The 27,879-nt window shown below is 42.4% G+C and overlaps 1 protein-coding gene across 1 annotated transcript; it reads right to left on the bottom strand.

Annotated features, from left to right (window-relative positions):
* Positions 1 to 1,313: 1,313 nt before the first annotated feature.
* cfap298 (cilia and flagella associated protein 298) lies at positions 1,314 to 24,470 on the bottom strand. The gene is made up of 8 exons (XM_041851453.2): positions 24,364 to 24,470; positions 23,865 to 24,006; positions 21,291 to 21,458; positions 16,510 to 16,577; positions 16,082 to 16,240; positions 11,765 to 11,896; positions 3,450 to 3,545; positions 1,314 to 1,503 (listed from the first exon to the last, which is right to left on the bottom strand). The coding sequence occupies exons 1-8, from the start codon at positions 24,451 to 24,453 to the stop codon at positions 1,393 to 1,395; spliced, it is 966 nt and encodes a 321-aa protein (XP_041707387.1). The 5' UTR covers positions 24,454 to 24,470; the 3' UTR covers positions 1,314 to 1,392.
* Positions 24,471 to 27,879: the final 3,409 nt, after the last annotated feature.

Below are 27,879 nucleotides of genomic sequence, written 5' to 3'. Positions count from 1 at the left end.
TGATTTAAAACACCATTATTTGGCTGTGTTAATAAACAGACTGTGTCCTGTTATTTATCTTTTGGTATGCATTTCAGAAAAAAATGGTTAGGATTCAGGTGTAATTGCAAATAGTGATTAATCATGATTAATCCACTGAAAATTCTGATTAATTTGATTAAAAATTTTAATCATTTGACAGCCCTAATATATATATATATATATATATATATATATATATATATATATATAGAAGTGTTGCATTGTAATTTCAGAAAATGTCCATAATATATCTGCAGTAATAGTGGAATGATAGTGTTTCACAATATAGAAAAAATATACAAAATACATTCTAAAATGCTAACTTTCTATTTGACAACAAAACCCAGAACTGCCTTTGTTGTGAAGATGGGAACACCACACCATCACTGTCTTCCATCGGCGTCTCTAGGAGGCGTGGTCATCTCCTCCTCCAGCACAACAAACAATGGCAGAACATAGAAATCGCTGTGTCATTTCCTGGTTGCTAAAATTCTACACTCTTCGCTCAATTTCAGTTTATGTGAGAAAACAAGCACTGTATAGTGTAGGGAATCATTGTACCATCTAAATCCCTGTGAAATATTTTCAATGACAAAAACTATCGTTTTTACGGCTGTTTGAAGTTGGTGGACGAAACTGAAAGTAAAATAGTAACCTCTCCACCGATGTTATAGGGAAATGTGATGCGGGACGATACATATTATTGACAATTGCAAATGTGACATTTGTATGACATTGTCATGTGGACTAAGTTTAAATAAAGATGATGTACTGAACATTTTAAAAACATGACAGGCACAGAAAACAGTGAACAGATTCCAGGTGGAGCAACAAGAGGTTGGAGAGAACAATGTTTCTGTAGAACAGTGTTTCCCAAACTCGGTCCTGGGGCCCCGCCTGGGTGCACGTTTTGGTTTTTTGACCTAGCACTACACAGCTGATTTAAAATAACCAACTAATCATCAAGCTTTGAGTATTTGAATCAGCTGTGTAATGCTAGGGCAAAAACCAAAACGTGCACCCCTTGGGGTCTCGAGGACGGAGATTGGGAAACACTGCTGTAGAACAGACCATTGGGTTAATAATATAATATAATATATATAATAATAATGTATGGGTGGTCCCGGGGAAGTTAAGGCATCGCTAGTGAGTGTGTGGGTGCATATACATGTCTGTGTCTCCCTCTGTGTGTTGGTGTGTGTGTACAAGTGTGTGTGTGTGTATAGTTGTGGCCAAATATATATTTAAAACAAATTTTGGTCAACACACCTTGTTATTTTCAACATTGCAGAACCCATTTTATTTTTGTAAACTTGAGCTTACAATTTTTATAAAAAAAAAAAGAAAGAAAGACAAATGGCATGTGTGTGTCTACCTGGGACCCCACTTGATGTTGCTGAGGCCCTGAAACTGTCTCTTTAAGGCCTGTCTGTCTGACCATTCTGAGTGGAGGTGACTGTCGTCCTCCACCTCGTCCAGCATCTGTCAAAACCACAGACACAACACACTAAGGTTTACGGTAGTGTACTCACATAAAACCACAGACACAACACACTAAGGTTTACGGTAGTGTACTCACATAAAACCACAGACACAATACACTAAGGTTTACGGTAGTGTACTCACATAAAACCACAGACACAATACACTAAGGTTTACGGTAGTGTACTCACATAAAACCACAGACACAACACACTAAGGTTTACGGTAGTGTACTCACATAAAACCACAGACACAATACACTAAGGTTTACGGTAGTGTACTCACATAAAACCACAGACACAATACACTAAGGTTTACGGTAGCGTACTCACATAAAACCACAGACACAACACACTAAGGTTTACGGTACTGTACTCACATAAAACAACAGACACAATACACTAAGGTTTACGGTAGTGTACTCACATAAAACAACAGACACAATACACTAAGGTTTACGGTAGTGTACTCACATAAAACCACAGACACAATACACTAAGGTTTACGGTAGTGTACTCACATAAAACCACAGACACAATACACTAAGGTTTACGGTAGTGTACTCACATAAAACCACAGACACAATACACTAAGGTTTACGGTAGTGTACTCACATAAAACAACAGACACAATACACTAAGGTTTACGGTAGTGTACTCACATAAAACCACAGACACAATACACTAAGGTTTACGGTAGTGTACTCACATAAAACCACAGACACAATACACTAAGGTTTACGGTAGTGTACTCACATAAAACAACAGACACAATACACTAAGGTTTACGGTAGTGTACTCACATAAAACCACAGACACAATACACTAAGGTTTACGGTAGTGTACTCACATAAAACAACAGACACAATACACTAAGGTTTACGGTAGTGTACTCACATAAAACAACAGACACAATACACTAAGGTTTACGGTAGTGTACTCACATAAAACAACAGACACAATACACTAAGGTTTACGGTAGTGTACTCACATAAAACAACAGACACAATACACTAAGGTTTACGGTAGCGTACTCACATAAAACCACAGACACAACACACTAAGGGTTACGGTAATGTACTCTCATAAAGCAGATTATTCAGGTGAGGTGGGAATAGGGTTGCAAAATTCTGATAACAAATTCCCTGGTTTTCCACAAATCCTGGTTTGATTTTGGGGAAAGTTACCGGAATTTTGCAACCCTAGTTGGGAATATAAACTATGGCATGTGTTTTATAGAAATGACAGGGAGACTGTATAGACTGTTTAATGTATAGTCACTGTAGGACAGGGAGACTGTTTATAATGGGGTACGTAGATGAGTGTGTTTATAAGGGGGTAGGTGTATGAGTGTGTTTATAAGGGGGTAGGTGTATGAGTGTGTTTATAAGGGGGTAGGTGTATGAGTGTGTTTATAAGGGGGTACGTAGATGAGTGTGTTTATAAGGGGGTAGGTGTATGAGTGTGTTTATAAGGGGGTACGTAGATGAGTGTGTTTATAAGGGGGTACGTAGATGAGTGTGTTTATAATGGGGTACGTAGATGAGTGTGTTTATAAGGGGGTACGTAGATGAGTGTGTTTATAAGGGGGTACGTAGATTAGTGTGTTTATAATGGGGTACGTAGATGAGTGTGTTTATAATGGGGTACGTAGATGAGTGTGTTTATAAGGGGGTACGTAGATGAGTGTGTTTATAAGGGGGTACGTAGATGAGTGTGTTTATAAGGGGGTACGTAGATGAGTGTGTTTATAAGGGGGTACGTAGATGAGTGTGTTTATAAGGGGGTAGACGTGTGTTTTTGTATATGTGTGTGTGTGTAAGAGTGTGTGTGTATGTGTGTGTGTGAGTGTGTGTGAGTGTGTGAAAGTGTGTGTGTGTGTAAGTGTGTGTGTGTGTGTGTGTGTGTGTGTGTGTGTGTGAGAGAGAGTGTGTGTGTGTGTCCCACCTTGAGTTCCTGTTGTCTCTTGTAGAGGTGCATCATCATCTGTTTCTGTTGCTCCTCTGTGACCACAGGTTCTCTGGCTGGCGCCCCCTGGCCCCTCTGACAGGAACACATGGTCAAACATCAGCATGACCTACAACATTATATCCATTACCCATCTAGGACTATCTAGAACTATCTATCTAGGCATCAGCATGACCTACAACATTATATCCATTACCCATCTAGAACATCTAGAACTATCTATCTAGGCTTCGATCAAGGGCTCGGCCTACTTCGAACTGAAAAGTGTGAACTATTGCTTCCTAAAGTGGTTTCCTCTCCTCACCTCATCTTATTGGCTTTGTCTGATGTGATCTGAACTATCACTTTAGACTATTGATATGAGAAACCACTTTAGACTATTGATATGAGAAACCACTTTAGACTATTGATATGAGAAACCACTTTAGACTATTGATATGAGAAACCACTTTAGACTATTGATATGAGAAACCACTTTAGACTATTGACACGAGAAACCACTTTAGACTATTGACACGAGAAACCACTTTAGACTATTGACACGAGAAACCACTTTAGACTATTGAGATGAGAAACCACTTTAGACTATTGATATGAGAAACCACTTTAGACTATTGACACGAGAAACCACTTTAGACTATTGACGCGAGAAACCACTTTAGACTATTGACACGAGAAACCACTTTAGACTATTGACACGAGAAACCACTTTAGACTATTGACACGAGAAACCACTTTAGACTATTGACACGAGAAACCACTTTAGACTATTGAGATGAGAAACCACTTTAGACTATTGATATGAGAAACCACTTTGGACTATTGATATGAGAAACCACTTTAGACTATTGATATGAGAAACCACTTTAGACTATTGATATGAGAAACCACTTTAGACTATTGAGATGAGAAACCACTTTAGACTATTGAGATGAGAAACCACTTTAGACTATTGAGATGAGAAACCACTTTAGACTATTGAGATGAGAAACCACTTTAGACTATTGAGATGAGAAACCACTTTAGACTATTGAGATGAGAAACCACTTTGGACTATTGATATGAGAAACCACTTTAGACTATTGATATGAGAAACCACTTTAGACTATTGAGATGAGAAACCACTTTAGACTATTGAGATGAGAAACCACTTTAGACTATTGAGATGAGAAACCACTTTAGACTATTGAGATGAGAAACCACTTTAGACTATTGAGATGAGAAACCACTTTAGACTATTGATATGAGAAACCACTTTAGACTATTGATATGAGAAACCACTTTAGAATATTGATATGAGAAACCACTTTAGACTATTGAGATGAGAAACCACTTTAGACTATTGATATGAGAAACCACTTTAGACTATTGACACGAGAAACCACTTTAGACTATTGACACGAGAAACCACTTTAGACTATTGAGATGAGAAACCACTTTAGACTATTGAGATGAGAAACCACTTTAGACTATTGAGATGAGAAACCACTTTAGACTATTGAGATGAGAAACCACTTTAGACTATTGAGATGAGAAACCACTTTAGACTATTGATATGAGAAACCACTTTAGACTATTGATATGAGAAACCACTTTAGACTATTGAGATGAGAAACCACTTTAGACTATTGAGATGTACCCTCTGTTTCTATTTTCAAGATGTCGAGGCGTAGCTCAGTCACACCCGAGAACGCTTGATAAAGTGGCTCACGCTCTGCTCACGCTGGCAAAAAGTTACGCGTCCAGCGTAGCAGGTAAAAACCGAATGTTTTCCAGATTCCCCAGTCAGTGATACACCAGTGTAGCTCCCCAGTCAGTAATACACCAGTGTAGCTCCCCAGTCAGTAATACACCAGTGTAGCTCCCCAGTCAGTAATACACCAGTGTAGCTCCCCAGTCAGTAATACACCAGTGTAGCTCCCCAGTCAGTGATACACCAGTGTAGCTCCCCAGTCAGTGATACACCAGTGTAGCTCCCCAGTCAGTGATACACCAGTGTAGCTCCCCAGTCAGTGATACACCAGTGTAGCTCCCCAGTCAGTAATACACCAGTGTAGCTCCCCAGTCAGTGATACACCAGTGTAGCTCCCCAGTCAGTAATACACCAGTGTAGCTCCCCAGTCAGTAATACACCAGTGTAGCTCCCCAGTCAGTAATACACCAGTGTAGCTCCCCAGTCAGTAATACACCAGTGTAGCTCCCCAGTCAGTAATACACCAGTGTAGCTCCCCAGTCAGTGATACACCAGTGTAGCTCCCCAGTCAGTGATACACCAGTGTAGCTCCCCAGTCAGTGATACACCAGTGTAGCTCCCCAGTCAGTAATACACCAGTGTAGCTCCCCAGTCAGTGATACACCAGTGTAACTCCCCAGTCAGTAATACACCAGTGTAGCTCCCCAGTCAGTAATACACCAGTGTAGCTCCCCAGTCAGTGATACACCAGTGTAGCTCCCCAGTCAGTAATACACCAGTGTAGCTCCCCAGTCAGTGATACACCAGTGTAGCTCCCCAGTCAGTAATACACCTGTGTAGCTCCCCAGTCAGTGATACACCAGTGTAGCTCCCCAGTCAGTGATACACCAGTGTAGCTCCCCAGTCAGTGATACACCAGTGTAGCTCCCCAGTCAGTAATACACCAGTGTAGCTCCCCAGTCAGTGATACACCAGTGTAGCTCCCCAGTCAGTAATACACCAGTGTAGCTCCCCAGTCAGTAATACACCAGTGTAGCTCCCCAGTCAGTAATACACCAGTGTAGCTCCCCAGTCAGTAATACACCAGTGTAGCTCCCCAGTCAGTAATACACCAGTGTAGCTCCCCCAGTCAGTAATACACCAGTGTAGCTCCCCAGTCAGTGATACACCAGTGTAGCTCCCCAGTCAGTGATACACCAGTGTAGCTCCCCAGTCAGTGATACACCAGTGTAGCTCCCCAGTCAGTAATACACCAGTGTAGCTCCCCAGTCAGTGATACACCAGTGTAACTCCCCAGTCAGTAATACACCAGTGTAGCTCCCCAGTCAGTGATACACCAGTGTAGCTCCCCAGTCAGTAATACACCAGTGTAGCTCCCCAGTCAGTGATACACCAGTGTAGCTCCCCAGTCAGTAATACACCTGTGTAGCTCCCCAGTCAGTGATACACCAGTGTAGCTCCCCAGTCAGTAATACACCAGTGTAGCTCCCCAGTCAGTAATACACCAGTGTAGCTCCCCAGTCAGTGATACACCAGTGTAGCTCCCCAGTCAGTGATCCACCAGTGTAGCTCCCCAGTCAGTGATACACCAGTGTAGCTCCCCAGTCAGTAATACACCAGTGTAGCTCCCCAGTCAGTAATCCAATCCAATCCAATCCAATTTTGCACCACTACCGCTCACTTTACGACCTCAAGGCATGCCCGGCCCAGCATGCATTTGTAGTCTACTTGTGTGCTGCTACAGCCCTTTGCTTTAGCTACTGTCATGGAGTTCAATAAATATATTCATAAAGAAACTGATAAAACACACAGGAGCTGAATTAAGGTGACTTCCAAAGATGAGGACCAAGAGCAGGAGAGGGAGTGTGGTGATGTAGTGTCCACAACTAAATAATCGGGTCATTCTACAGATTCGGTGACATTTCAGTATTGTCAGTGTCCCAAGATGTACTAGTGTTATAACTTGTCAGAACATTTATCAAACTACACTTACATTACAACATTTCAAAGTTTTACATGTTTTTAATATGGAGTAGAGAATATGATTTTAAACAGAGATGAATTTCAATACTTATATGTTTGCTTTTCTTAGGAGTATTAAGAATTTCGCCTGTCCCTATTGACCATCATGCAAATGGCGTGACTCATTTTGAGTACACAGTGTTAAATAATAATGCTTTTTTTTTGTTAAATTAATTGTATATGCCCCCTTATTATGCATAATCCATTTTCTCAGTATAAGACATTTTATTTTCTGAGAAATTCAGGCTTTTACCCCTGTCCTTGTATTTCTTTCAACCCCGTAACGCAACAATACCCCCACTCACAATTAAATAATGGTTTGATCCTGTGGACATCATTTATGAGGAAGTGACATCATACAAGTCTTCAGAGAAGCCTGGTGTGACAAGTGGTAAGCTGCTCTCTCACTTTTTATAAATATTTCATGTTTTTTAAGCACATATGGGCTTTGTCAATCTCAGGTATTCAACTCTGTTGGGGGGATTCATAGTTAAGATTTTACCAAGAATTGTTTTTATAGCTATGAAGTATAACAATGTATTTTGTTGAATAAGGCCATGTGGCACACTGCTAGCTGCTAGCATCCCGAATTAGCAACAGATTAGCACAAAATCTTCAACCCTGTCACATTCAACCCCATCACATTTTTCAATGTTACGGGGTTGAATGGCTGTTACAGGGTTGAATAGCTGTTAAATCTTAGCAATATTTAATGTATATTGCTTAATACCAATCATATTTTCTTGTTGAATGTTTGTTGTTTACGGTTTTACAGTATCAACTAAAAGTACGAGGAATTTTTGAAAATAATAACTTTAAAAAAGTGACAATTAATTTGTTCTCTCTCCTATATACATTGACATATTTAGGAGTATTATCTGCAAGTTCATGTTCATTTTACTACATAGTGATTAAAAGGATACAATATTTAGTCTTGAAGAGTAAGCAGGTCATTGACTTGACCTTGACCTACAATTTCAGATTCAATTCAACATGTCTGCAGATGAGTGCCTTATCCATATTGATTTTTCAGAAAACTTCACCTGCAGATATGGGACAGAGATACAGTCTGTTCACTTTGGTTCATCTCATGAACAGGCCGTCCTCCACACAGGTGTCCTCTACGTTGGACAGAATCAGCAACCAACTTGCTTCACCACCATTTCTCCATCAAGGAATAAGGCTCCTCCTGCTATCTGGGCACACCTCAGTCCTGTGCTTGATGACCTGCAACATACCCACCCCAACATATCAACAGTACACTTCTTCAGCGATGGCCCTTGTACCCAGTACAGGCAAAAAGGCAATTTCTTTCTGTTCAGCACAGAACTGGCCAAGAGGGGCTTGAGGGCATGGTCTTGGAATTTCTTTGAAGCAGGGCATGGGAAGGGAGCACCAGATGGTGTTGGTGCAACCCTAAAAAGAACCGCAGACAGGCTGATAAGTCAAGGATGTGACATCCCAAATGCTCATACTCTGTACAGGGTCTTAGAGGAGAACAACACTGCCATCAAGCTTTACTTCATTGAAGACGAGGCCATCGAGAAAGCCGTCCAAGGTATGCCAGCCAATTTGCCAGTAGTTCCATCCACAATGCGGATCCACCAAGTTGTTTGTGTGGCTGCAAGGCAAATTGCCTACCGTGATGTAAGCTGTATGTGCACAGTCCACAACAAGAAACTGGAATGCCAGTGTTTCAATACACAACATTTCACATTTACCCCTAAAGTTACATCAGTCGTGTCACAGAGGGAGGTTGATTGGGCAAATCCAGACATATGCGGGAAATGGTGCGTGGCCAAATATGATGACGATTTCTATCCCGGAATAATTCTAGCCACAGATGAATCCCATGTGCAGGTCAAATGCATGTGCTGTGCTGGACCAAATAGGTACTTCTGGCCACTTCTTGATGATATCCTGTGGTATCCATTTGAGGACATCTTGGAACACATTGATCCCCCTAAACCGGTGACTTCTAGGCACATGGAAATACAGAAGGAAGTGTGGGCTAGGCTCTCTCAGTAAAAATGGTGAACAAACTGTAGGCTTACCTATAGGTTATTAATGTTAAGATGTTTGCTTAATGTTCAAACATTCAAACAACACAGACATTCCTGCCATTACTCTGGATATTTCTATGAAATCAATGAAAATGTTGTAACTGTTGTTAGTTTATTAATGTGTTTTAATCTGTCTAGATTTCATCTTGATTGTTTAAACTTTAAAAGCTATGTTGACATTGGTTTAAAATGTTAAAAAATGGCAACATGTGACCTATATAGGTTATCAATGTTAAGATGTTTGCTCAATGTTCAAACAGACTCCTGCCATTATCAGATGGATATTTTTATGAAATCAATGAAATGTTGTTACTGTTATTAGTTCATTAATGTGTTTTACTCTGTCTAGCTTTCATCTAGATTCTTTAGATTTTAAAAGCTATGTTGACAGTAGGTTTAAAAATGTTTAAAATGTTTAAAAAATAGCAACATGTTAGTGATCTCAAAAGATAAAACATATGACACGTGATGCTTTTCACTCAACCCTGTTACATGATTTTCAACCCTGTTGCGGTGCATTCATCCCTGTTACGAGATTATTTTTTTACATTTTTGTATTAAATACACAAAATATAACATCAATAGTGTTTTTATTGTGTGTATTAAATCAGGGTAAATAAGGCTATTTCAATTTTGTCAGGAATTACGCAGCATTCTTGCACATTTCTTGCGAAAATGTGGAGTTAGATTAGAAATTTCTTCATCGTAAACTGGAAAGGATGGTGCTGGTCAGTTTTTCTTGATTTTCTCTTTAATTACAATATGCCATTATTTACATCTAAACTGTGAGATTATGCCAGAAGCTGATCTCAAGCTTATTGGAAAAATGAATAGTTGAATAACAAAATGACTGTGACGGGGTTGAATTAAATTGGGACTTGTTTGAGAAAATAATACAGAATAATAACTTAATACTCTACATTGAGATGGGAAAAGGTATTTTCTATCAAGTACACACATTACTTTGTCACATCAAATAAAAAAAAGCTTAAGATTTTAATGTTCATTGTTTCATCCTCCTCAATCACAAAAGGCACCGAATCTGTAGAATGACCCAATCATTGTGGAATCTGAAAAGACACGCATCCTGAAAGCATGATGGTGTACTTACCACCTGCACATGCTACTTTTTTACCTCAGTGTAAGTGTCATTGTAGCAAAGTATTTATAAACTAAAAATCAGATCTCTTAAAAGTTTTGTTCATTTTCATTCTATTATCTATACCATAGGCTATCATTGATTTTGGCCCATATTCCCACTTTCAAGGACCTTTCCATTTGATTGGGTTATTTTGCCTCAATCTGTTTGCCTACCTATAGATTTTTTTTTTTTTAAACGACGCATCCTGCCCAGCCTGGCGAGAGTGGCCTGAAGGGTGTTTACCATCCCCAGTGGCTCTGCAAGAGCGGAGAGGATATTCTCCGCCGCTGGCCGGCTCTCCAGGCACCATGGAGAGGATATTCTCCGCCGCTGGCCGGCTCTCCAGGCACCATGGAGAGGATATTCTCCCGCCGCTGGCCGGCTCTCCAGGCACCATGGAGAGGATATTCTCCGCCGCTGGCCGGCTCTCCAGGCACCATGGAGAGGATATTCTCCGCCGCTGGCCGGCTCTCCAGGCACCATGGAGAGGATATTCTCCGCCGCTGGCCGGCTCTCCAGGCACCATGGAGAGGATATTCTCCGCCGCTGGCCGGCTCTCCAGGCACCATGGAGAGGATATTCTCCGCCGCTGGCCGGCTCTCCAGGCACCATCGCATGAAGCCACAGACTCTGGCCAAACTGGTGTTTCTAAAAATTATAAGGCACTGTAGACTGAGCCTAATAAGGCATTTTGATTAATTTGTATTTAATTCTAAGTAAGTCACAGCCTATATGCACAATGTCTAGACTATACTGATTTAATACAACAAAATGTTGTTTAAATGCTGAGCACTTTATGTTCCTACCAGCCTAGTGTGTTGCACTCGCAAACGCTTCACAATGTATTTGTTTGTAGGCTATAGCCTTGAAATCATTGAAATAATAGGCTAATAATATAGCCTAAATCATTCATTTGTGTTCCTTCTTAGGCTCCCTGTCTGTCTCCTGACCTATTCAGAGAGTTTATATGCTGTTTAATAGGACATGTAGCCTGTTTGAAATGATGAGCGCTTCTTACAGTCACCTTTTCCTGTTGTTTATTCAAATACGTTTCATTCAAATCGTATCGTTTGGTTTCAATACTTCAAAACAAACAAATGGTAGGTCCAGGTAGTCACAAATATAGATGGGTGTTGGCTAAATTGTGATTTTAATGGAATGGAGCGGATTTGGAGCGGCAATAGTTTTTTTCCTGTGAGTGCAGAGCGGTATTTAGCGGAGAAGTTGGAAAGGACGTGGAGTGCCGGAGCGGTGAGAAGAACCGCTCCATAAGCGACGAGCAGGATTTCCAACCTCTCTCATTACTCTGACTCAAACACAGACATTCTTTCAAATGCCCGCCCCTACTGGCTAGTTGTGGTGTAGCTCCACCCACCTTCTGTATTTTGACTACGATCTTGGTTTTGTCATTCTTGCCGATGTAGTCCTGTAGTTTCTTCCCTCTCTGCATCTCCTTAGCAGCCCACCACAGCTGAGCCTCCTCCACTGGAATCACCTGGAGAGATGCCTGGGAGAGAGGGAGATAGGGGAGGAGGGAGAGAGATAGGGGAGGAGGGAGATAGGGAGATAGGGGAGGAGGGAGAGAGATAGGGGAGGAGGGAGAGAGAGATAGGGGAGGAGGGAGATAGGGGAGGAGGGAGAGAGAGAGATAGGGGAGGAGGGAGAGAGAGAGATAGGGGAGGAGGGAGAGAGAGAGATAGGGGAGGAGGGAGAGAGAGAGATGGGGAGGAGGGAGAGAGAGAGGGGAGGAGGGAGAGAGAGATAGGGGAGGAGGGAGAGAGAGATAGGGGAGGAGGGAGATAGACAGAGAGAGAGAGAGAGAGAGAGAGAGAGAGAGAGAGAGAGAGAGACAGAGAGACAGAGAGACAGAGAGACAGAGAGAGAGAGAGAGAGAGAGAGAGAGAGAGAGAGAGAGAGAGAGAGAGAGATAGATCGGGGAGGAGGGAGAGAGCGGGAGAAAGAGAGAGCGCAAGAGAGAGAAAAAAGGGAAGGAGAAAGAGAAGGGAGGGAGAGAGAGAGAAGGCAAGGAGGAGGAGAGAGATACAGACAAATACAGGGGGAGACAGGCAGAGAAAGAGAGAGACAATTGGACAGAGAGAGGGAGAGTGGTCGGTGATCACTGATATATCAACTGATGATCAGGGGTTTTCTACATCTGGATAACACACACCCAACTGGCGGCAAGCGGGCTAAGTTTCATTTGGCCCCCCAAGTATTCTGAGCAAAATAAAATAAATACAAATGTAATTTAATTGTTGGACATAAGACTGTAGAAACACCAGGAAATCAGCTCCAAATTATTTTTATTGAAGAAATCTGTTCCCAAGTATTCCCACACATAATAGAGAGACGTGATCGTATACTAATGTAAGCAAGGTTTAAAATGATGTTTTAGTCTAACATTATATACAGTGGGGAAAAAAAGTATTTAGTCAGCCACCAATTGTGCAAGTTCTCCCACTTAAAAAGATGAGAGAGGCCTGTAATTTTCATCATAGGTACACGTCAACTATGACAGACAAATTGAGAAAAAGAAATCCAGAAAATCACATTGTAGGATTTTTAATGAATTTATTTGCAAATTATGGTGGAAAATAAGTATTTGGTCACCTACAAACAAGCAAGATTTCTGGCTCTCACAGACCTGTAACTTCTTCTTTAAGAGGCTCCTCTGTCCTCCACTCGTTACCTGTATTAATGGCACCTGTTTGAACTTGTTATCAGTATAAAAGACACCTGTCCACAACCTCAAACAGTCACACTCCAAACTCCACTATGGCCAAGACCAAAGAGCTGTCAAAGGACAACAGAAACAAAATTGTAGACCTGCACCAGGCTGGGAAGACTGAATCTGCAATAGGTAAGCAGCTTGGTTTGAAGAAATCAACTGTGGGAGCAATTATTAGGAAATGGAAGACATACAAGACCACTGATAATCTCCCTCGATCTGGGGCTCCACGCAAGATCTCACCCCGTGGGGTCAAAATGATCACAAGAACGGTCAGCAAAAATCCCAGAACCACACAGGGGGACCTAGTGAATGACCTGCAGAGAGCTGGGACCAAAGTAACAAAGCCTACCATCAGTAACACACTACGCCGCCAGGGACTCAAATCCTGCAGTGCCAGACGTGTCCCCCTGCTTAAGCCAGTACATGTCCAGGCCCGTCTGAAGTTTGCTAGAGTGCATTTGGATGATCCAGAAGAGGATTGGAAGAATGTCATATGGTCAGATGAAACCAAAATAGAACTTTTTGGTGAAAACTCAACTCGTCGTGTTTGGAGGACAAAGAATGCTGAGTTGCATCCAAAGAACACCATACCTACTGTGAAGCATGGGGGTGGAAACATCATGCTTTGGGGCTGTTTTTCTGCAAAGGGACCAGGACGACTGATCCGTGTAAAGGAAAGAATACATTTTACATTTTACATTTTAGTCATTTAGCAGACGCTCTTAACCAGAGCGACTTACAGGAGCAATTAGGGTCAAGTGCCTTGCTCAAGGGCACATTAACGTCATTTAGCAGACGCTCTTAGCCAGAGCGACTCACAAATTGGTACGTTCACCCTATAGCCAGTGGGATAACCACTTTACAATTTGGGGGGGTTAGAAGGATTACTTTATCCTATCCCAGGTATTCCTTAAAGAGGTGGGGTTTCAAATGTCTCCATTTGAAAACCCCACCTCTGGAGACATGTATCGTGAGATTTTGAGTGAAAACCACTTTCCATCAGCAAGGGCATTGAAGATGAAACGTGGCTGGGTCTTTCAGCATGACAATGATCCCAAACACACCGCCCGGGCAACGAAGGAGTGGCTTCGTAAGAAGCATTTCAAGGTCCTGGAGTGGCCTAGCCAGTCTCCAGATCTCAACCCCATAGAAAATCTTTGGAGGGGAGTTGAAAGTCCGTGTTGCCCAGCGACAGCCCCAAAACATCACTGCTCTAGAGGAGATCTGCATGGAGGAATGGGCCAAAATACCAGCAACAGTGTGTGAAAACCTTGTGAAGACTTACAGAAAACGTTTGACCTGTGTCATTGCCAACAAAGGGTATTTAACAAAGTATTGAGAAACTTTTTTTATTGACCAAATACTTATTTTCCACCATCATTTGCAAATAAATTCATTAAAAATCCTACAATGTGATTTTCTGGATTTTTTTTCCTGATTTTGTCAATCATAGTTGACGTGTACCTATGATGAAAATTACAGGCCTCTCATCTTTTTAAGTGGGAGAACTTGCACAATTGGTGGCTGACTAAATACTTTTTTTCCCCACTGTATGTTTGGGCTTCTTGCTGTCAATTTGCAGTCTACAAATTATTTGTAATTATGTTCTGGCCTCCCGACCATCTTCCCGCGGTTGAATGTAGTTGATGATCCCTGTCATAGACTGTAACATTAGGGAGGTGATCCCTGCCATAGACTGTAACATTAGGGAGGTGATCCCTGTCATAGACTGTAACATTAGGGAGGTGATCCCTGTCGTAGACTGTAACATTAGGGAGGTGATCCCTGTCATAGACTGTAACATTAGGGAGGTGATCCCTGTCATAGACTGTAACATTAGGGAGGTGATCCCTGTCATAGACTGTAACATTAGGGAGGTGATCCCTGCCATAGACTGTAACATTAGGGAGGTGATCCCTGCCATAGACTGTAACATTAGGGAGGTGATCCCTGTCATAGACTGTAACATTAGGGAGGTGATCCCTGCCGTAGACTGTAACATTAGGGAGGTGATCCCTACCATAGACTGTAACATTAGGGAGGTGATCCCTGCCATAGACTGTAACATTAGGGAGGTGATCCCTGCCATAGACTGTAACATTAGGGAGGTGATCCCTGCCATAGACTGTAACATTAGGGAGGTGATCCCTGCCATAGACTGTAACATTAGGGAGGTGATCCCTGCCATAGACTGTAACATTAGGGAGGTGATCCCTGCCATAGACTGTAACATTAGGGAGGTGATCCCTGCCATAGACTGTAACATTAGGGAGGTGATCCCTGCCATAGACTGTAACATTAGGGAGGTGATCCCTGCCATAGACTGTAACATTAGGGAGGTGATCCCTGCCGTAGACTGTAACATTAGGGAGGTGATCCCTGCCGTAGACTGTAACATTAGGGAGGTGAAACCCATGTACAGACCCAGTCCACAGAATTAACCACAACTGAGGAAAATATTGAATGAATGAATAAATAAACAAATAACAGAATAAATGGAAGGATGGGGAAGCCCTCCGTTGGTAATGGAAGAGGGCAGCTGTTTATCTAATGGAAGAGGACAGCTGTTTATCTAATGGAAGAGGACAGCTGTTTATCTAATGGAAGGATGGGGAAGCCCTCCGTTGGTAATGGAAGAGGACAGCTGTTTATCTAATGGAAGGATGGGGAAGCCCTCCGTTGGTAATGGAAGAGGACAGCTGTTTATCTAATGGCAGAGGACAGCTGTTTATCTAATGGAAGAGGACAGCTGTTTATCTAATGGAAGAGGACAGCTGTTTATCTAATAGAAGAGGACAGCTGTTTATCTAATGGAAGAGGACAGCTGTTTATCTAATGGAAGAGGACAGCTGTTTATCTAATGGAAGAGGACAGCTGTTTATCTAATAGAAGAGGACAGCTGTTTATCTAATGGAAGAGGACAGCTGTTTATCTAATGGAAGAGGACAGCTGTTTATCTACCTGTGTTCCTGACAGGTCCTCCTGGTCCTCCATCTCCATCCTGATTGGGTCGTGTGGCGGCAGACCCATTGGGTAGACGATCATCACCGCGCCCCTCAGCTGGTCCAGCGCCTCCTTCACCGTCTCCATGGTAACACACACACCAGCCACCACCTGTTTCTGAAGGGCACAAAGGAGGGGAAATAAGAAAAGGCCTTTCTCTCAAAATGACACCCTATTCCCTTACCAGAGGCCTATTGGCCCAGGTCAAAAGTAGTGCACCATATAAGGAATAGGGTGCCATTTGGGACTCATGTAAAACGAGTGCGGTGTGGTCCTCCAAGTGTAAATACATTAAGACTTAGTTTTTCATATTTGGTGTAGGCCTTGAGTGTGAGACGGTGTGAGAGTCTGTGTGTGTGTGTGTGATATTGAAATACTGTAGCTACCTTAGAGATGAGTGCCTTGGCCTCCTCCATGGTGTTCCTCAGCACCTCCTTCATCTTCTGGTTAGGAGCTGGAGGAGGAGGAGGAGGAGGGAGCACACTCAGGTTCAGGGTTGGGGTCAATTCCATTTCAGAAAGTAAACCAAATTCCAATTCCACATTTTCCTAATTGAAAAGCATGGAAGAGAATTGGAATTTCAATATACTTTCTGAATTGACTGGAATTTAAATGGAATTGACCCCAACCCTCTCAGGTCCACAACAATTTAGCCAGGAGGACTCTTGCCAGTCTCTATAGGAGAGCTAAGACGCTGCACACAGAGAGCAGGCTCCAGATTGGTGGAGGTAGGAGCACACAGAACTATGTCGGTTAGAACATACGTAAAAATGTATGCACGCATGACTGTAAATCGCTTTGGATAAAAGCGTCTGCTAAATGGCATATTATTATTATTATTATTATTATTAAATTGTCCTCTCTACTAAAGCCAATACATTGACCAACACCCTGGACACAGAGAGCAGGCTCCAAGCCCAGACCAAATTATAGTGGTCTTCAAATCAAAATGTTATTTGTCAAGTACACGGTTTACAGAAAAAATGCTTGTGCGCTAACTCCCTCTACATTACAGACATTACAAAATAACAAGTCCTAGAAGAGGTAGTATGTCTGGTAATAGAAGAGGTAGTATGTCTAGTAATAGAAGAGGTAGTATGTCTAGTAATAGAAGAGGTAGTATGTCTAGTAATAGAAGAGGTAGTATGTCTAGTAATAGAAGTGGTAGTATGTTTAGTAATAGAAGAGGTAGTATGTCTAGTAATAGAAGAGGTAGTATGTCTAGTAATAGAAGTGGTAGTATGTTTAGTAATAGAAGTGGTAGTATGTCTAGTAATAGAAGAGGTAGTATGTCTAGTAATAGAAGAGGTAGTATGTTTAGTAATAGAAGAGGTAGTATGTCTAGTAATAGAAGAGGTAGTATGTCTGGTAATAGAAGAGGTAGTATGTCTAGTAATAGAAGAGGTAGTATGTCTAGTAATAGAAGAGGTAGTATGTTTAGTAATAGAAGAGGTAGTATGTCTAGTAATAGAAGAGGTAGTATGTCTAGTAATAGAAGAGGTAGTATGTTTAGTAATAGAAGAGGTAGTATGTCTAGTAATAGAAGAGGTAGTATGTCTAGTAATAGAAGAGGTAGTATGTTTAGTAATAGAAGAGGTAGTATGTCTAGTAATAGAAGAGGTAGTATGTCTAGTAATAGAAGTGGTAGTATGTTTAGTAATAGAAGTGGTAGTATGTCTAGTAATAGAAGAGGTAGTATGTCTAGTAATAGAAGAGGTAGTATGTTTAGTAATAGAAGAGGTAGTATGTCTAGTAATAGAAGAGGTAGTATGTTTAGTAATAGAAGAGGTAGTATGTTTAGTAATAGAAGTGGTAGTATGTCTAGTAATAGAAGAGGTAGTATGTCTAGTAATAGAAGAGGTAGTATGTTTAGTAATAGAAGTGGTAGTATGTTTAGTAATAGAAGTGGTAGTATGTCTAGTAATAGAAGAGGTAGTATGTCTAGTAATAGAAGAGGTAGTATGTTTAGTAATAGAAGAGGTAGTATGTTTAGTAATAGAAGAGGTAGTATGTCTAGTAATAGAAGAGGTAGTATGTCTAGTAATAGAAGAGGTAGTATGTCTAGTAATAGAAGAGGTAGTATGTCTAGTAATAGAAGAGGTAGTATGTTTAGTAATAGAAGAGGTCGTATGTTTAGTAATAGAAGAGGTAGTATGTCTAGTAATAGAAGAGGTAGTATGTTTAGTAATAGAAGTGGTAGTATGTCTAGTAATAGAAGAGGTAGTATGTCTAGTAATAGAAGAGGTAGTATGTTTAGTAATAGAAGTGGTAGTATGTCTAGTAATAGAAGAGGTAGTATGTTTAGTAATAGAAGTGGTAGTATGTCTAGTAATAGAAGTGGTAGTATGTTTAGTAATAGAAGTGGTAGTATGTCTAGTAATAGAAGAGGTAGTATGTCTAGTAATAGAAGAGGTAGTATGTTTAGTAATAGAAGAGGTAGTATGTTTAGTAATAGAAGAGGTAGTATGTTTAGTAATAGAAGTGGTAGTATGTTTAGTAATAGAAGAGGTAGTATGTCTAGTAATAGAAGAGGTAGTATGTCTGGTAATAGAAGAGGTAGTATGTCTAGTAATAGAAGAGGTAGTATGTTTAGTAATAGAAGAGGTAGTATGTTTAGTAATAGAAGAGGTAGTATGTCTAGTAATAGAAGAGGTAGTATGTCTAGTAATAGAAGAGGTAGTATGTTTAGTAATAGAAGAGGTAGTATGCCAGTATTTTTCATCCTTTAGCTTGTTCTCCATCTTCTTTTTCAATAGTCAGCCAACATGTTTTCAGCACCTTTACTTCCATGACTGATCCAAACTAGTTTTCATGCTCTCTGTCTCTCTGCAGCAGACACTAGCTCCAGAGCCTAGTGAGAAATACGTTTGGAACATCGAATCACAATACAATTAGAATCGTGAGAATACATATCGTATTGGCACCTAAGTATCGTGATAATATTGTATCGCGAGGTCCCTGGCAATTCCCAGCCCTAGTGTGTTTGTGTGGTTGTGTGTGTGTGTGTGTGGGGGGGGTAAGGGTTGGATTTGTGGAGAGTCAGTGTAAATAGTCTGTCTCTTGAGTCTACTGGGTTGGAGCAAAGCCTGCACACCCAGTAGCTCTCCATCCCTATGTTAGACTACTGAGATACCATCTGCATCCCAAATGGCACCCTATTCCCATAGGGCTCTGGTCAAAAGTAGTGCACTAAATAGGGAATAGGGTGCCATTTGGGACTCAGTCCATCTCCGCTCCACACGACTCCACAGTGTATTCACTAGGACGCAAACGGAACCAAATAGAACCGAACAGAACCAAACTAGGGATGTTAACGGTTAACCGTTAATTGGTTAGCTGCCGAATATACATTTGACCCGTCATGCTTATCGGTCTATAGGTTAATTTGCATAATTTAGTGGAATTAAATTTGGCGCGTGTGTATTTTCGTTAGTCAGCATGTATCTGATTTATCTCATGCCACAGCATCCACAGCCTAGTTTGAGGAGAGGAATATCCTACCACCTGTCAGACAGCGCAATAGCAGCTCCCCAAATAGCTGGTACGAGAATTAAATGTGCTTTTGTAAGCTCAGTCATTGCGCAACAATTAACAATTCTAAACGCAATCGCGTGTTTAAAAACTGTTTTGATGACCACTATTAAAAATGTCCTACCTTGCTTCAAAGCAGCCTTGCCAAAAATCTGACCATAGAAACGCGGAAGCAATTATTTTATAAACACTTCATGCCATTAACCAGCATTTCTCTTCTGTTCTATTGGTTTCCATATCAACTTTCTTTATTTGTCCAGAAGACAAAGGCACAATCCTAGTCATATTAGCAACACATCCTATTTGTTGCTATTAGATTCCCCCTCTTTAAAAGTTTTTTGAATGGACATTTTAATCTGTCACATATGGAACCGCTCACATTAGGTGCGCTGTTTAGAACTGTGTTTTCCCGCGAACTGCATTTTTATCAAATGTTTGAAAATGATGTTTTATTAGCTTCTTCATTACAGGAGTTGCATGTTCAATAACCGGCTATAGCCTTTTGACTGTAAGACGATAGGCTTGCCATTGTGGCGTGTTTACATTCAGTTCTTAATGAAAAAATGTCCGTTCCTTGTTAGCTGAGGAACGCTCAACTCCGTTCTCTTATATCGAGGCGGAGTTGAATATTAATAACTGGTCACGCTATTTGCGATAAAACAACATGGAGTCACCATCTGTAAACACATGTAAAAATGTAAATACTGAAAATGCTTACCTGTACCTATGTTTGTGTCCTGTACAACTGCGGTCCTTCCGCGGGGGGTGCTGAAATTCATACTTTTAATAAAAACGTTTATTGAATACAACCATAGACATTTTCCTAATTTGTGTTGCTCAATTTAGCGCGGATGCGCTTGTCTCAATTTAATCTCCGCTTACGTAGTATGTCAAGGCGTCTATGTCTCCAGTTGAGCTACACAAATTAGTTAAAAGTCGGTGGTTGTATTCGATATGTTTTTATTAAAAGTATACATTTCAGCATCCTGTGGAAGGACCGCAGTTATACAGGACAAACATGGGTACAGGTAAGCGTTTTCAGAATCGAAATAGTATTCTGTGTTGTTCACGTCAATTCCCTATTATGATTTTTTTTTTTTTACCGTTTGTTGACCAGTTAATGAGGGTTAGTTAGTCGGAAGCAAAATTGACCGGAATGTGCATCCCTAAACAAAACAGAACTTAAGAGAACCATACGGAAGCAAACAGAAGCAAACGGAACAAAACGGGGAGGAATGTACATAAATTGTCCAATAGACAATTGTGTTTTTTTTATATTTTTTATACATTTTTACGTTTTGGAGTAACCGTGTCCGACTAAGAATACACCTCTGGCCTCACCGTGTCCGACTAAGAATACACCTCTGGCCTCCCCGTGTCCGACTAAGAATACACCTCTGGCCTCCCGTGTCCGACTAAGAATACACCTCTGGCCTCCCCGTGTCCGACTAAGAATACACCTCTGGCCTCCCGTGTCCGACTAAGAATACACCTCTGGCCTCCCCGTGTCCGACTAAGAATACACCTCTGGCCTCCCCGTGTCCGACTAAGAATACACCTCTGGCCTCCCCGTGTCCGACTAAGAATACACCTCTGGCCTCCCCGTGTCCGACTAAGAATACACCTCTGGACTCACCGTGTCCGTTCCTCCTTCCAATCTCATCCTTGTTGAATTCAGGTCCTCCGCTTGGGACACACCTCTCCTCCCACTCGTCCTTTAGCTTCAGGTCAACAATCTGTTCATCCGTCAGACCCTGCATGTTGGGGGGCAGCGTCACCCCGTGGTCCACCAGCTCTGGGAACTCTGGGCGGAGGAGACAGGAGAATGGAACACAGACACGTTAACACGCACACAATCTTTTGGCCAGAGGAAGCTATGTGCGTCTTATGTAAGTGTAGAGCTAGCTAGTTAGCTGTATTGTGTATTACATAGTGTAGAGCTAGCTGTATTGTGTATAACTTACAGTGTAGAGCTAGCTAGTTAGCTGTACTGTGTATAACAGTGTAGAGCTAGCTAATTAGCTGTATCGTATTTAACATACAGTGTAGAGCTAGCTAGTTAGCTGTATTGTGTATAACATACATGTAGCCATGTAATGACTATACTGGTCTATGGTGTACAATTGCAGCTATCAAAGTAAGTAGTCTATGTATGGAAGCTTCTGCTAAAGTTCATTTTTTTTACAAATATAGAGACACGTTCCGAATGGACCCGAGGACAACTAGACCCGGTTCGATCGGAGTGAGGGAAGCAGCAGAAAATAATTGTTTTAAGCTACTTTATTATATCGGAGCTGATAAGGCCCGAGAGGAGGGAGAGAGGTGGCACTCTAGTAGGCGGGGTGAGGGGCCATACTGTGAGGGAGTGACACCCCCCCCCAAGACATCTTCATGTTCATGCTTGTGACACTTCTGAATGTGGGTCAAGAGTTTTCTCGCCCCCGCTTCCCGGAGACCTCCTTGCAAGCTAGCAGGAGCGACACCGGTAGACAGTGTCCTTCGGCCCCACCTGCCAAACACCTGCACTCACCGTCATTAACAGAACTGTTGGAAAACAGTGCCCGACAGGCCGGGGCGAAGCACACTGCCTACCGGTCACCCCCGCTAGCACAGCAGGTGGGAGGCTGGTGCGACACCATGTGCTAGCTAATTAGCTAGCTTGTTAGTTAGCTACCACACTGTGTCGCCCCGCCTGCTGTGTGCCGGAGAAAACTGTGCCTGACAGGCGGGGGCGATGGACACTGTCTACCGGTGATGCCCCCACCTACCGCTAGCACAGCAGGCTGGAGGCTGGGGGCGACACCGTGTGTTAGCTAGCTTGCTAGTTAGGGACACCGTGTGCGAGCTAGCATGCTAGTTAGCTAGCTAGCACACCTTGTCACCCCTCCACCCGCCTGCTGTGTACTGGACTAGCTGACTAAGTTAGCACACAGTGTCCTTCGCTCCCGCCTGCCGAACACCTGCCCTCGCCGTCGTTAACAGAACTGTGGGAAAACAGTGCCCGACAGGCCGGGGTCGAAGGACACGGTCTACCGGTGTACGGTTAGCTAGCAACCGTTGTCGCCGCCACCCCTTCTTCTGTGGGGTATATCGGCGGCTGGCATCCAACGTTATTGTGCATTAACGCCACCTACTGTACTGGATCGCCCCATCACCTGCAGGTCCTAGCTTAAAAATTGACCAATAGATGTATAGAGGGGTTCCTGCAGATGCAGGAATACCCACATGCAGGCCGCAATTGCACCAACCAAGCTGACTCGCGCTACAGTAGACTAATAGCTGCCTTGGTTATTTATCATCAAATATGATTACGTGGTACCTGTCTTGACTGCATCAAACCGGGAGAAGCTAGTTAAGCTAGCTAACGTTAGCTAGCTGGGCTAATTGAGGCTGCAGTGCATGCGCTTTCTCATCCTACGGTTACAAATAACTCCATTCAGAATACCTGTTGGCTCTTGGTCGTTGAAGCCTATCCTACTCCTTTAACTTTTAATTCCATCATTTTAAAGCTGCAATGTACATTTTGAGTGAAATGTGAGTTATAGATCTGTCATTCTCATTAAAAGCAAGTCTAAGAAGCGGTAGATCTGTTCTATGTGCGTTATTTCTATGCCTCCCGTTCTTACGTTTTGTTTTTGCATCTTCTACTTTTGATTTTGTACACCAGCTTCAAAATACAATATTTTTGGTTATGGAAAATATATTTCACAGCGGTTTAGATGGTACAATGATTCCCTACACTACACTTGCTTGTTTAGTCACAAACTGAAATTAGGCGAACTATTCAAATTTTTGCAACCAGGAAATGGCGGAGAGATTTCTGCATAGTGCATCTTTAATTCCATCTTCCATTGATTAGATATCCCTTAACTTTTGCCACACATGTAGGCTCTATGACTGTAGCATATTGCCGCTTTGATGACTTACGATTGGCCATCAACAAGCGACATGCGCCACTCTTGTGAAAAGCAAGAACAGCAGCATAAATTATACAATTTCTCTCTATGGATCTGTATGGGCCCTTCCAGACAAGCCAGTTAAAACGACACATAACCCATACCCGTGACCATCATATCAGATCCGACCCAGACCCGTGACAATATTTAGAATTCTGGGTCCCGGATCGGATCTCGTGAAGACCACTAATTGGCACAGGACAGAGGCAGGGTTTCTAGCTACATCTTCATCTACACCCACTAACGTTACTCACCTGAGCATAGCCTGTCTACTTTGAGCCTGGCGTTGTAGATGGCTGTGACCTGCTGGGTCAGGGTTTCCAACGGGACGTCGACTGACGTACTGAACAGGAACTGGCTCTCGTCACCGCGCTTCACGTGCAGCTGCACCATTCTCTGCAATGATGTCAAAGTATTAGCTAGTTAGCTAGCCAGTTGTGAACCCTAAACTATTATATCAAGTTGCTAGCTAACTAGACAGATCGTATAGAGGCGGTAGGTAACGTTGGCTAAGTCAGCTGGCTGACAAGTCTAAAAGTTGTAGCTATCTAGCTAGAAAGCTCCATCAGAAATTAAGTTACCATAGCAACTGAACACCAACTTCCCTGTGTTGATAGCTAACTAGCTGGAAAACAACTTGAGCGTCAACTTTTATTTTATAGCTACATACAAATAGCCAACATTTACAGACAAATTAATATTGTGACGTGGACAAGACTTAATTTGATAAGACAACAATTGACAAAAACCTACCGTTGTGGAAAAGGTAGCGTCAGGAAGGACACAAAATAGTGGAGTACCAGAGGTGTCGCAGCATTCAATCACAGTTTCTAAACGCAGCATCGCGAGACATCCGGGAACCTTGGAACCAAGCAGACCAGGCCAGAGATAATTTTGAAGAGATGGAAAACTTCATCGGAATCGTATTACCGCCAATTGTGTACATTTTAGTAATTTAGCAGACGCTCTTATCCAGAGCGACTTACAGTTAGTGAGTGCATACATTTTTTTTTTTTCATACTGGCCCCCCGTGGGAATCGAACCCACAACCCTGGCGTTGCAAACGCCATGCTCTACCAACTGAGCTACATCCCTGCCGGCCATTCCCTCCCCTACTCTGGACGACGCTGGGCCAATTGTGCGCCGCCCCATGAGTCTCCCGGTCGCGGCCGGCTACGATAGAGTCTGGATTCGAACCAGGATCTCTAGTGGCACAGCTCGCACTGCGATGCAGTGCCTTAGACCACTGCGCCACTCGGGAGTGTACGTTGCCCATGTTACGTCAATGAGCCGCGCGGTGCATTCTGGGTGATTCTGGGACAAGGAGAGCTCTCCTTCAAGGAGTGAATAGAGTCAATTGGGCGCTAGCTCCATAAACCCATCATTAGCATGAACTTCGTCAACAAGAAGTACAACATTACAAACCTTTTTCCAAGATATGAGATAATCAACTTTCTATCTGTAATACTGTATAGCTTTGGAATCGTGACATTACGTACTTTCGAGGAAAATAGGCACATTTTTGCGTGACGATTATCTTAGCAACTAAGTGACGCAGCATGACACCGTGAACGCGATTGGTCGACAGTCTGTTGGCTGGGGCGTTGTACATTGCTCAATGGGATTCCGATATCCTCCTTTCTCTAAAAATATCTCTGACCAGCCTGAGGTTTGGGGTTTCAGAAGTGAATTATTTTTCCTTAGTTGTTAATTTTCTCGATATCTAAAGGCACAACCGTTAGACCCGTTTTTCTGTAAGGCAATGAAGACTCTCTATACGAATGGTAACAGCTCTATCAAACTTGAAACATGGCACCTCACCTAGATTTGAGTCAAAGAGAGGAATTAGGCAAAGTTGCCCTAGCTCACCATGTCTGTTTTTATTAATCACACATAAGTATTCAGACCCTTTGCTATGAGCCTCGAAATTGAGCTCAGGTGCATCCTGTTCCATTGATCATCCTTGAGATGTTTCTAAAACTTGATTGCAGTCCACCTGTGATCAATTCAATTGATTGGACATCATTTGGAAAGGTACACACCTGTCTATATAAGGTCCCACAGTTGACAGTGCATGTCAGAGCAAAAAGCAAGCCATGAGGTCGAAGGAATTGTCCGTAGAGCTCCGAGACAGGATTGTGTCGAGGCACAGATCTGGGGAAGGATACCAAAACATTCTGCAGTATTGAAGGTCCCCAAGAACACAGTGGCCTCTTATCATTCTTAAATGGAAGAAGTTTGGAACCACCAAGACTCTTCCTAGAGCTGGTCGCCCGGCCAAACTGAGCAATCGGGGGAGAAGGGCCTTGGTCAGGGAGGTGACCAAGAACCCGATGGTCACACTGACAGATTTCCTCTGTGGAGATGGGAGAACCTTCCAGAAGGATAACCATCTCTGCAGCACTCCTCCAATCAAGCCTTTATGGTAGAGTAGCCAGACAGAAGCCACTCCTCAGTAAAAGGCACATGACAGCCCACTTGGAGTTTGCCAAAAGGCACCTAAAGACTCTCAGACCATGAGAAACAAGATTCTCTGGTCTGATGAAACCAAGATTGAACTCTTTGGCCTGAATGCCAAGTGTCACGTCTGGAGGAAACCTGGCACCATCCCTACGGTGAAGCATGGTGGTGGCAGCATCATGCTGTGGGGATGTTTTTCAGCGGCAGGGACTGGGAAACTAGTCAGGATTGAGGGAAAGATGAACAGAGCAAAGTACAGAGAGATCCTTGATGAAATCCTGCTCCAGAGCGCTCAGGACCTCAGACTGGGGCGAAGGTTAAACTTCCAACAGGAGAACGACCCTAAGCACACAGCCAAGACAACGCAGGAGTGGCTTCGGGACAAGTCTGAATGTCGTTGAGTGGCCCAGCCAGAGCACGGACTTGAACCCGATCGAACATCTCTGGAGAGACCTGAAAATAGCTGTGCAGTGACGCTCTCCATCCAACCTGACAGAGCTTGAGAGGATCTGCAGAGAAGAATGGGAGAAACTCCCCAAATACAGGTGTACCAAGCTTGTAGCATCATACCCAAGAAGACTCAAGGCTGTAATCGCTGCCAAAGGTGCTTCAACAAAGTACTGAGTAAAGGGTCTGAATACTTACGTAAATGTCATTTTTCAGTGTTTTATTTTTAATACATTTGCCCAAATTTCTAAAAACCTGTTTTTTGTTTTGTCATTATGGGGTGTTGTGTGTATATTGATGAGGGGGGGAAAAAAACAATTTAATCCATTTTAGAATAAGGCTGTAACGTAAATGTGGAAAAAGTCAAGGGGTCTGAATACTTTCCGAATGGACTGGAAGAGTCCTAATAACCAAGGCTATCTTTATATCTTGACGGTAAAATAAGCAAAGAGACCAAATGCTTTTCAACTTTCTGTGGAGAAACCGTACCCATTACATTAGGAAAACTGTTGTGATGAACACTTATGAGTATGGTGGGCTGAATTTTCTGAACTTTACTACCTTAAATAATACTTTTTAAGATCAATTGGATTAAACAATTCCTAAGAAGACCCACTACTATGTGGAACTTTATTTCTCATCATGTCTTCTCTACTTTTGGTGGCCTTAACTTCATGTTGGTTTGCAATTATAATAATCGGCAGGTTTTCTTGTCATGGTCCTTTATTTATAAGCATAATTTTTCTCCACACAGATATTATATATGGAATAATCGGGACATATTGTATAAAAATACTTATTTGTTTTTCGAATATTGGTTCCGAAATAATATCCTATTGGTGAGCCAACTTGTAAATGCAGAGGGTCTTTTATTTAATTATAAGGAATTTGTATCACTTTACAAGATCCCTATAACACCTAAAGATTTTGCATGAAGTGCTTTGAAATACTGGTCATGGCTCACAACACCATCATCCCGGTAACCCTAGATCCACTCCAGTTCGCATACCGCCCCAACAGATCCACAGATGACGCAATCCCAATCGCACTCCACACTGCCCTTTCCCACCTGGACAAAAGGAACAACTATGTGAGAATGCTGTTCATTGACCACAGCTCAGCGTTCAACACCATAGTGCCCACGAAGCTCATCACAAAGCTAAGGACCCTGGGACTAAACACCTCCCTCTGCAACTGGATCCTGGACTTGCTGACGGGCTGCCCCCAGGTGATAAGGTTAGGCAACAACACATCTGCCAACACCGGGGCCCCTCATGGGTGCGTGCTTAGTCCCCTCCTGTACTCCCTGTTCACCGATGACTGTGTGGCCAAGCACGACTCCAACACCATCATTACATTTGC

Source organism: Coregonus clupeaformis, chromosome 27 (genome assembly GCF_020615455.1).
Source record: "Coregonus clupeaformis isolate EN_2021a chromosome 27, ASM2061545v1, whole genome shotgun sequence".
NCBI classification, from domain to species: Eukaryota; Metazoa; Chordata; class Actinopteri; order Salmoniformes; family Salmonidae; genus Coregonus; species Coregonus clupeaformis.
This window is presented reverse-complemented; position numbering and strand designations above follow the sequence as displayed.